Genomic DNA, 11641 nt, shown 5'->3' with positions numbered 1-11641 from the left:
GTTATTATTAGTACATGTACTAGATCTTAACCAAATTATCATACTCTTATTAATTTTGTGAAAATGAAAAAAAAAAGTGAAAACAACAAGTTGTATATTCAACAAGTTTAAATCGATAATAAAATCGTTAACATATATTTAAAACTGAGAATCTTTCGTTTTGATTGTTCAACTTGCATAACGTCTTATATTCTATTTATATTGAAAGTATATCATATTTGACTATTTGTAGAACTACATTACCATTACAAATAGATTAACAATGTAAGCTTAATATAGAACACGAGTGATTAAACCAGTAAATAATTAATACATGTAGTCCATTTTGCAAATAGATTGATTAGAAATGCATATTTCAATTAATTAAAAAATAATTATACTTTATCAGATATCACAATAAATTATATTGAAATTTAATGATAATTGAAGGACCAAAAGTGTTATCAAACCCTATTTTGTTCTTTCAAATCTCATAATCCAAAAAGGCAAAAATTAATGCAAACATGCATTAAATAAAATATTGGACAATACATAATAAATCATAGTCTTTGACTCTTTCACTCACAAAAAGTATAACACTAACTATACCTTTTTTTATAATTAATATTAATTAGGGTTATTAAAAGCCCTACAATTTTTTCTAATTTCTCCATCATTACCTACTAGAACATTAATATTTCCCATTTTGATCATAGATTTAGCAAAACTCTTTCTAAATGCATTTCCATTATTTGCAAATCTTGCAACAATTGGTGCACTCAATTTATCCAACGCAAGTTCTTGATCAATCTTCAATATCCCTTTCTTTTTCGAGATTTGATTATAATATTGATTATCGACTATAAAAGATGTATTTTGATCCAGGAATGTTTTTGGAGCGTCGTTCAATGTAGTCACCGGCTTAGACGTGGTACATAGTCTGAATAGTTTCTTAACCAATTTAGGATCCATCGTGGGATCAGGTCTCCCTGTACCTCGAAAGTCTGAAACCCTAGATTGAAAAAACAAGCAATGTGCGACTCCAACCGTATGAGCTCCTAATAATGTAACCATGTCAAATTTGTTCAAACCTATAGTTCTGAAGAATCGCAAAATTTCTGACACGGACTCAGTCGGATCAGGCAAATCCACTGATGAGTTCGAGACGAGCCCATCACGTCGGCCCGTCGGGATGGTGTATGTGGGCCCACCGGCTAAGGCAACTGCATCTCTTGTAGCTAGTGTCACAATGTCTGAACATGAAACAATTAAAGGACAAATAGACTCTAATTTTTCCTTAATTTCATCAATTAGTTCATAACCTCGTACTGTTAAATTAGGAGCAGAATCTTTTTCTGATATTTGGTTTTTTGATGAATCTGAATCTATCAATATTGATGCATCACAACCCTGACATAATAGTAACAAAAAAAATTAATATATTGACATATATAGTTAATCAAAATAATTGAAGCTATAGTAGTTTGCATGTAAAAATAACTTTTAACGAAAAAAAACTGTATATTAACAATGAATACATCAACATTAGTTAATTATCATTATATTCAATGTTGATACATGCTTTAGAGATATTTATAAAATATAAAGAGTGTTAGTTGTCACTAAAAACATAGTTAGCTGATAATGTGATAAAAATGGCAAAACTTTACTAAATCAAAATATTTATATATAAATTAAATCTCTGGAATAATAATAATATACTTTAGTTAACTGATAATGTGATAAAAATGGTAACATAGCTTAACATGTTAAGTTAAGCTAAACTATCGTATACTAATCAAATATTTTAAACTGTCAGTACACATAAATTTAATTGATACTTACGCTAACGCCACAATCATGAAAATGCAAACGAAGCAAAGCTCCTGTAATTGAAGGATTATTTTTGAACCTCTTTTGCACTATACTTTTCACAATAAATTCAGCATTTGGACAACTTGAATTGTAGAAACCAATTTTAAGTTGAGCTGATACAAAAATTTGGAAAAAGTAACATAAAAACACCAATAATAATGCTACTATCTTCATTATTATTATTATTATTATTATTATTATTTTGTGTGTAGTATTTTTGAACTAAATTAGGTACTAATAATTATTCAAAAGAACTAAGTATTAAACCATTTATATAGAGCAAAAATTAAGATGCTTTTGAGTTAAAGTTTGAAGTGTTCAAATATTTATCACTTTCTTATTTTTGTATATTTTGTTAAAGTTTATTATTATGAGAATATACTTCAATTATATGCATTAGCCGGCAAAAATAACAGCCAATACAAGTACATACTTAAGGTAGCCGGCACCATATGTAGCATGTTAATTTTCCTTTTTCGATCCGGACAGTTTGATGCATAAAATAAGAAAAATTACATAAATTAATATATTTAAAAAATAATTACTGAGTTTAGCGATATTGTAATAAATCTGTAATGTGTATTAAAAGTGAATTGTGTATTCAGTATATTTGAATTATAATTATTTTTGAAACATATTATGTTTGTTTGGTAAAAAATTGTCACATTGTATTATAAGTGTATTAAAATGTGTGATAAATGTATTATTCATCATTAAAACTTGTATTATATGTGAATAATAAATTATTTTTTTGTAATATGTATTAAACTTGTATTATATATGAATTAAAAGTGTCAAGTGAAAAAAAATGTTATTGCTATAAATGATAAATATTTTTTTTATTATAGTATATTTATGTAAGTTTTCCTATAAAATATTTCGCGTTTACGTAGAATGCAAGGCAGAGCAATAACCTAGGAGTGCGAAGTAGACAATCGATTCTAGTATACAAGTATGACTCAATGCTTCTACAGTTCAAATTCGTGACTTATAAATAACTCAAATATAACTGTTATTTTGAGATCACTCTCTTTCCCACTAGGGATGAGGAGGCCTATGAGCCGTTAGTGGCTAGAAGAGCTCCGATTCATTTCGAAAGCCAACTCATCTTTCATTTAATTTTTTTAATCTGAGTGATAAAGTTTAAGTTATATATGTTTATCGTGTAAATATTAATATATTTTTATTTATGACAATATAACCTATTACTTGTCACTTTTACCGTGTTAATAATTAATATTTATCATAATCAAAGCTTGAAGTTAAAATAAAAAACAAGCACCCATATAACAATGACAACTTCATCAATATTATAGCACTTGCTAAAATTATCTGTTGTAATTCTTTTTGTATAATTTTAAAAAAGTACTAATGATTATGAGCTTTTTAAAATTTATATTTACCTTTTATTATATTGATATTTCAACGATCATAACATCTCTCAATGATTGAGGTGTTCAAAATTTTCAAGAAGAATTACTAACGAAAATTAATTATAATTAATATTATTTTTTAACTATATTTAAGCTTACTGTAAAAATGGACCACATTTTTCAATAGAGACAATATATTAGCAGACAATGATTAAATCCACGGAATTTAAGTACAGAAATATTTGAATTTGGAATCTTAGTACAATGATACTTCCTCAATGATAAAATAACATTATTTAACGTTAAGTTAATAGCAGACAATTATTATTAAAGAAAGAATATAAAATATGTGAATTGATTCTGTTGAATTTATCATACCGTAAAATTGATATAAGTGAAAAAAGTAAAGTATTTATATAAGTATTTGGTTTTCTTTTTTTAAAAAAAACTAAATATACATATAAAAATTGAATTTATAATTCATTGAAGTCATGTTCCATAATTCAAAATTTATAAGATTTAATTATTAACTTAGTTTCTAAACTAAATTATTGCTCTCATTTAAATAGAGTTTCATCTTTAGTATCAACGATATTAATAATTTTTGTATAGTTTTCTTTCGTAGCGATTTATGTTGCTATCTATTGTTTGTGTCAATTATTTTTGCTTATTACATTATTTTTATAATATGCTATTTGAATTTTAATAGAAATTTCAATAAAAGTTTTAAATAACAGGTAAAAAATAAAAAAACAAAACGAAAGCACCAAGGGAAAATGAATTTATCTACAAGAAATATAAATATAGAAAAATGAGTTCTACTCTCTTTTTCAATAACCCCACATTCAACACATTTAAGAAATTGAATTATTTATTTTTTCTAAAATTCCCTAATGATTCATACATGACAACAAATGATTTATCATGTATTTTTTTTATATAGTAAAGGCATAATATTTAAGTGTATTTTTAATTTAAAATTTTGACTTTAGCTAATATTCATATTGACTTTTATATAAGTATTAGTATACATGCATATAAGATACACTCAAATTGATTTATATAAACTATATATCGTGCATATGACTAATTGTTCAATTTTATATAAATTTAAATATCTATTCATTTACATTCAATATAAAAAATATAAATACCAGCTAAAATCAAATTAGGAGACACATTTGTATATGTATTATATCTTTAATAAATATTATCTTTGTCACCATATAAGTACAATATATTCACCATCAAATATTATCGTACAATGTTAACTATTATGTATTCTTTCATCTATTTGAATTCAAAAGTTTAAAAATAAAATTATATTTAATAGACGATATGCTTCACCTCAAAATTATGACTTTTGTGTTTCGAATGCAAATTAATGGAGTCTTTGAAATATTTATTAATGTCTTTTCTGTCTCTCACACTTGGTAAATTTTTGGCTTAAGTCATGTGCAGCCACTTAAAGTTGTCCGTAAAATTCACTTAGACACTTTAACTCATCCATATGCCGATTGAACACCTTATTTGTTCAAAAATCATTTCTATTAAACACAAAATGCTGACATGGCAAAAAATGTATAGTTCACTTTCTTTGAGCGCGTTAAGTTATGAAAAATAATATATTTTCTTTTTTTTTCATTAACTTTTACACCTAATTTATTTTTTAAAAAAAATTTAAAAAAAAAAAGAGAAGAAACATACATCTTCTTCCCCAATATTGCTGTAACTATTCTTCCACCATTTTTCATAATCTTTTTACATACGCACACTACACTACACACCACCACCTCCACCTCTCTCTTTCTCTCACCCTCTATCGTTCTTCTTCTGCTTTTCCTTTTTCTTTCTTATGTTGATTTAAGTTTCAAATATCTTGACGAAGTCCTATTAATTATGATGAAAAAAGATATGAATAGATTTTTTTTGGACAAAAACTTGTTATTATTATTTTTCAATTTTAACAAATCTTAATTAATGATTAAGAAAAAGTGTGATTGGAAGAAATATCATTTCCAATATTGAATTAGATTCAAGGAGAGAGGTAGGTGGGTTGATCGAAAAAAAAACATATAATTTCAAATTAAAAGGAAAAACGTCAAAGTAAAAATGGTTATTCGAAACGTGATTCGATTTTGTGTCTTTTGGTAAAAAAAATGTGGAATTTAAAGTTGGGGTTGGGTGGGAGTGGTTCTGGGAAGAAGAAGAAGAAAAGGGAAGGTTGCTCTTTTTTAATTTTTTTTTTCTCAAAAAATAGTTTTTATTTATTTAATTGTGTTTTTCTGGGCCCAATGTCAGATGTCTCTTTTTTATTAGCTACCATGCCATGTCAGCCGCGAGTGTATGACACACCATCTTTATTTTTAGTTGATTGTCAAAATATGTTCGATAAGTATTTTTTTTAACTAAAAAAGGTATACAATTGAAACAAGTCTAAGATAAGGTGCCTAAATAAAATATGTGGACAATTTTAAGTGGTTATAGATGATATTAGATGTTTTCATTATACACATATAAATTCATTAAATCACCAAAGACTAAGCAGAGAAAGAAACAAGAGCATATATTCCAATCTTTCACACTTAACAATTATTTTTCCCTATTTGATATGTAATAAATTTGTTAAATTTGAATTCACGCTAAGAAAAATCTCATAAGGGAGACAAACATCAACTTTGAGAGATTTCACTTTGACACTTTGTTTGGAGGGGTGTTACGCATTGTATGTGTTATATAATATCGTACTGTATTGTATTATAAATGATGTCACAAAAAATCATGATTGTATTCGTACTGTATTGTAGTATAAACATTAACAATTTTTTTTCTTATTAGATCTTCTTCCATCCTTACATGATGTCACAAAATCATGACTTGAATGATAAAATCTATAAGAAAAGTAGGGTACGGAGTACATTAGTAGATTTACTATAAAAAGTCAATGTAAAAGATGAAATATAATTATTAAATAATAAATAAAGACAAAATGAGAAGAAAATATTAAGGTAAGAAAACAATCAAACCAAGTCGTTAGTTGCATAAAATAAATCTTTTTGTCGTTACCTAAGAATGTTTTAAACATACAATACAATAATATTTAAATTAGAGAAAAACTACACAGTTAAGCAAACTTTTACTACTTAATTACTCATCATAGTTGTAGTTTGTTATAATTATCACTCGCGACTAACATTTTTATTAATTATGTGGGCTGACTTTGAGTTTGTATATGTATAATTTGCCAGAATATACAAATATATATGTATAATATACAATTATCAAACCGATATACATATAAATTCACCTCTCTCCCACTCTTTGCCTCTCTCGCTCGCATCTCTCCTTCCTCTCCCAATTTCATTTTCCATATATACAAATGCATATGTATAATATACAATCATTTAACCGATATACATATACAATTCACATCTCTCTCACTCTCTACCCTCTCTCGCCCATCTCTCTCCTTTCTCTCTCAATCTCACTCACCTCTCTTATTCATCTCCCAATCTCGATCGCCTCTCTCCTCCCTCTCCCAATCTTGCTCGCCTCTCTCCTTCCTCTTCCAATCTCGCTCGTCATATATACAAATACATATATATAATATACAATTATCTAAACCTATATATATATATATATATATATATATATATATATATATATATATATATATAAAATTCACCTCTCTCCCACTCCTTGCCCTCTCTCGCTCGCCTCTCTCCTCTCTCCTCTAGTCTGGCCTCCCTCTCTCCTTCCTATAAGTAGCTACGAATTATAATTATCAAATTATAGTTATGAAAAGTAATTAAGCTATATTTGAGTCACTCTATGTGAAAATTCCTTAATAATAATCAAAACAAACATTGTACTTAAATTAACAATACAATACTAAATAAGGTGTCAGACTCAAATGGAGATCTCAATTTAAAACTCGAGAAAGGAAAGTTGAAAAAGAATTTACAAGTTCAAAGAAATTGAATCGAAAATCTCAACTAGAGTCTACAAAAATAAAAAGTTCATCAATCGACTAATCAATCAACCGAGCTATTAAAATTTTAGCAACGCTGAAATATTACTCTATAATGGCAGGTGTGATTCAAAGCATCATATCTTTTCATCACATTTCACTGTTCAAATTCAAACCATTTTTGTTGTTGCAATGGCTACCAATTCATCAACCAACATTCTTGAGCTCAATGAAGTAATTGTAGCTGTAATTCCATGGCCAGAACATGGTCATCTCAATCAACTCTTCCATATAGCTAACTTCATCTCTTCTCACAATATCCCCTTACACTTCATCTCTCTCACTGATCGAAATCAAGATCTAAAAACCCGCGTTCAAAATACCTCAAAAATTCATTTTAATGACCTTTTAGCACCCCCTCTGATCCCAATTTCAGAACCCAGAGAGGATTTTGCTGATGAGTTTGCATTTTTGGAGTTTTTGGATAAATTGGGGGAACCCATTTGTGAAATTTGTGTTGAAATCTCGAAGAAGGCGAAGAAATTGGTGGTTGTTTTTGATTCTTTGATGACTGATGTGATTAAGGAAGTGTATTCGATATCAAATGTTGAGTGTTACTCTTTTCATGCGATTTCAGCTTTTTGTATGTATTCTACATTTCAACAGGTTGCTGATGAAGTTGAAGACGGAGTCGCACGCCAACTGTTCGATGAAATGCCTGAAGTCGGGGATTGTTTTGGACCCGATATTTTTGAGTTTGTGAAAAAGGAAAGGGAATGTAATCGTAATTGTGGAGAGTTAATGAATTCTTGTAGGGAATTAGAAGGGGAGTACTTGGATTTACTTGTTAATGTTAGGAAGAAGCCATTGTTTGCTCTTGGTCCATTTCATTTGTTGCAAGAATTACCCGAGTCAATGAGCAATAGGGATCGCCACGAGTGTCTTGAGTTTCTCGATGAGCAAGATTTTGATTCAGTAATGTTTGTTTCGTTTGGAACGACTACTACATTGTCACGAGAGCAAGTGAATGAGCTTGCGCTTGGTTTGGAGAGGAGTAACCATAAGTTCATTTGGGTGATAAGAGAAGCGGATAAAAAGATGGAGACGGAGAAATGTGGAGGTAAAGGTTCGAACTTTGAATTGCCAGAAGGGTTCGAAGAAAGAGTGGGAGGAAGAGGAATGGTGGTGAGGAATTGGGTGCCTCAACTGGAAATCTTGGGACATAAATCTACGGGAGGGTTCTTGAGTCACTGTGGATGGAATTCTTGTATGGAGAGCGTTAGCATGGGAGTTCCTATAGCAACTTGGCCAATTCAAGTGGACCAACCGTATAACGCTGTTTTTGTAACCAACGTGCTGAAGATTGGGATCCCGGTTAGGAGTTGGTCTCGTAGGGAAGAATTGGTAACAGCAACAACTATTGAGAAAGCTGTTAGGACTTTGATGGGTTCACCGGAAGGGGAAGAAATTCGACAGAGGGCAATCGGGTTGAGCAATAAGATCAAGAACTCTATTAGTCATGGAGGACTTGCACATAAGGAAAGGGAATCTTTCATTTCTTGTATTACCAAATAAATTTCACTCAATGAACATCAACATTTTGTATCAAGTATGTCATGAATAACTATTTTTCAAGTGCCATGTTTCCTTTAAATTTCATGCATACAAAATTTCTTTCATGTTAGTTGTTGACACGTATCAATTTGGCCTCATTTCACATTTAGGCCCTCCTACTTTGGGGGTGCACAAGTAAGCGCTCAAACCTGAATAAAGTTGAATAAGTAGACACATTAGTCCTACGAGACATGAAGCACATAGGACACTACGTAAGATGCAAATTGCCATGTAGGATGCCACGTAAAACGTATGTGTTTATTTGAGCACATATCATATATTATTATAAGCATGAAGCTGAAGCTCAAAACTTAAAAGTTGAATTATCATTTTGCCCCTCTAATAAATTAAAACTTATATAATTTATATATATATAATCTTCTTATTCTCATTTCATAATCTTGACCTTTCAAATTTCTAACATAAATGTAAATAAAAACAAAAATGAGTAATTATCAAGAAATTAACGTAGATTCATGTATCTTTAAAATTAAATTTCATCTCTATCTTTTTTATATTTATTTTAACAATAATTCAGGTGACTTTTCATGTTTCTATAATTTTGTTCTATAAATTTAACTTTTTCAAGAAGAACTTTTATTTACCACTCCTACAATTCTTGTATGTAGGAACTCTAAACATGTGAAATAATGTCACAATTTGAGGTGAAAGTTGTGAGATTCCCTTATGCAATTACGAGAGTAGATAAAAATTCAATTACTGAAGCATCGGAGCTTGATATGTTAGTTTTATACTTATTTGTAGTAAGAATTATAATAAGACTTTTTTGTCTCTCTTCATGTAGTTGAATTCTTGTTTTATTAGCAAGTTGCTCTAAATTCATATTTGTATTTTGTATGCTCAAATGTTCAGTTTCACTATAGACACAAACAAAATGAAATGCCTAATTATCTTGCTCATGTGTACCTTTTTTTTTTCTTTTCTCCGTACGTATAATTTTTTTACATATACATTAATTTTCATCTTTAAGAATGAATGTGATAAAATAGGATGTTTACTCTTTTCTTTTCTTTTTATGAAAAAAAAAAAGATGAAACATATAATATTAGATTAATGGTGGATAAGTTATGTATGACAGAATTAAATTTTATACAAAAATAGTAGATATTCATAAATATCGTGATTTTTAAAATATAAATGATAAAACTTTTTACATCTTAGTTTTAAATATTTATAGTTAACTAATTAGTTTAAAGTGTTTGTGAATAAAAAATTAATACAATACTTAAACACAATCATTAAAAAAAGTTGAAAGGTTTTGTTTTCCTTCACTCAAAGTTAATCTTACACTATCTAGAATTATTCTACCAATAAAACGGAACTATCAAGAAATTTAATTTAGATAGTTGTTATTTTTCCTTTTAGCTTTGCAAACTCATTTTTTGAATTACAAACAAAGTTTATTTTATTAATTTCTCATATTATTACCTCGATGCATTAACTTGCAGGTCAGAAAATTGGAATGTCACAATTAGTAGTAAAACAAAGTAAGAAATCTCAATTAGGCATATTTTATTATTTAATAGTATTATCTTTTAAGAAATAATACACTCATGGGTTACACGCGCAAAGCGCGTGCTCGGAAACTAGTAAAATTGAAGGACATAAATGTGAAATGATGTCAAGTTAAAGGGTATATTTATGTATTATGCCTTGTAATATGCATTCAAACATAAGAAACAAAGGTGGCTAGTGTATTATTATTAATGGCGATCTTGTGTCATATTTAACCTCATCATGTTGTTCAGGCTCTCCAAAAATGTCATCTTTTTGTGTGCGTTTGATCCTTCAAAATTAATGTAATATTTCAGGATTCGACACAAGTGCAACAACATTTTTGGAGTGTGGGACAACATAGAAAGTTATTTGGTAATGTAGGAGATGAAAGATTCCACTGCTCTCTGCCTCATTTCTTCCCTTTCTGTCGAACCTGTGTTGACAGCTTTTTAACAGCAGATGCTGTCACCGATCCTTCTCTCAGAACCTAACTCCACACATACCGATTTTCGTGATTACAAAAACAGCATTATATGGCTGGTCTGCATTGTTAGGCCAAGCTGCTATACTAGTGTTCTCTAAACAAGAATTCCGTGCACAGTGACTCAAGAGAAGAACCCGCCTGTAGGTATATGTCCGAGCATGAACTCATTGGCTTGTTCTTGTGAGAACTTAGTGTTTGTCCCTGTTAAGATGTCCCACAGCGGTAGAGTAATGAGAATTTAGTCTCCTTATATGGACTTGGACAAACCTCCCACATGTTGAGTTAGGCCCGGATGCCATATCTTAACAATCCTAAACGATACAAATATTACCAAGTTAACGGTCATCTAATTTCGAAGGCTGCTGAAGGTTGTCGAAATGAGTGTTGGAGAGACTTCAAGACCATGTTTTTTTCCCCAACAGAATTGCAATCAAAGACAGAACTGCAATCAAAGGCAGATCATTATCAACGACGTCTCCAGTATCATCTAATTTAGAAGGCAGCTGAAGGTCATCGAAACGAATGTTGGAGAGACTTCAAGACCATCATATTTGTCAGCTGACGTCAAGTTAAGGGACATGATACCACAAAGATTGAACTGCCACTTATGCCTCTCCCGCATTAAGTTGTCTGTCCTGCCTTACGTGTTACTCGGCCATCAACTTCTTCTTTTGAAAAAAAAAAGATTTCAACAACAAAACTTTATATTCATAATGTTTGTACCAAATGCAGGCTATTGTACAGATAGTTCAGAATCAGCCCAATAAGGATACATCAGTGACTCAAGTTTCAGCTGGTGCTTCCTGGTATGCCTCACAAATCTACTTG

At 29.7% G+C, this 11641-nt stretch overlaps 2 protein-coding genes across 2 annotated transcripts; one reads left to right on the top strand and one right to left on the bottom strand.

Moving 5' to 3' along the window:
* Positions 1-606: 606 nt before the first annotated feature.
* Positions 607-6598, bottom strand: LOC101247989 (peroxidase 57-like). Its single transcript, XM_069292619.1, has 3 exons — positions 6535-6598; positions 1825-1967; positions 607-1389 (listed from the first exon to the last, which is right to left on the bottom strand). The coding sequence occupies exons 1-3, from the start codon at positions 6596-6598 to the stop codon at positions 607-609; spliced, it is 990 nt and encodes a 329-aa protein (XP_069148720.1).
* Positions 6599-7219: 621 nt separating this feature from the next.
* Positions 7220-8832, top strand: LOC101247699 (zeatin O-glucosyltransferase-like). Its single transcript, XM_004252033.4, has one exon. It carries the CDS (start codon positions 7390-7392, stop codon positions 8770-8772), a length of 1383 nt encoding a protein of 460 aa, XP_004252081.1. The 5' UTR covers positions 7220-7389; the 3' UTR covers positions 8773-8832.
* Positions 8833-11641: the final 2809 nt, after the last annotated feature.

This window comes from Solanum lycopersicum, chromosome 12 (assembly GCF_036512215.1).
Source record: "Solanum lycopersicum chromosome 12, SLM_r2.1".
Lineage (NCBI taxonomy): Eukaryota > Viridiplantae > Streptophyta > Magnoliopsida > Solanales > Solanaceae > Solanum > Solanum lycopersicum.
Note: the sequence above shows the minus strand (reverse complement) of the source record. Positions and strands in the feature narration are given on the sequence as shown.

Bases quoted from the DNA above. Each gene is read 5' to 3' on its own strand.
- LOC101247989 (XM_069292619.1), bottom strand. From the start codon at position 6,598: ATGGAAAATGAAATTGGGAGAGGAAGGAGAGATGCGAGCGAGAGAGGC. The intron at 1,968-6,534 runs GTGAATTTATAT...TTTTTGTATCAG, and splicing joins AGGCAAAGAGTGGGAGAGAG to CTCAACTTAAAATTGGTTTC. The intron at 1,390-1,824 runs GTAAGTATCAAT...CTATTATGTCAG, and splicing joins TTCATGATTGTGGCGTTAGC to GGTTGTGATGCATCAATATT.
- LOC101247699 (XM_004252033.4), top strand. From the start codon at position 7,390: ATGGCTACCAATTCATCAACCAACATTCTTGAGCTCAATGAAGTAATT.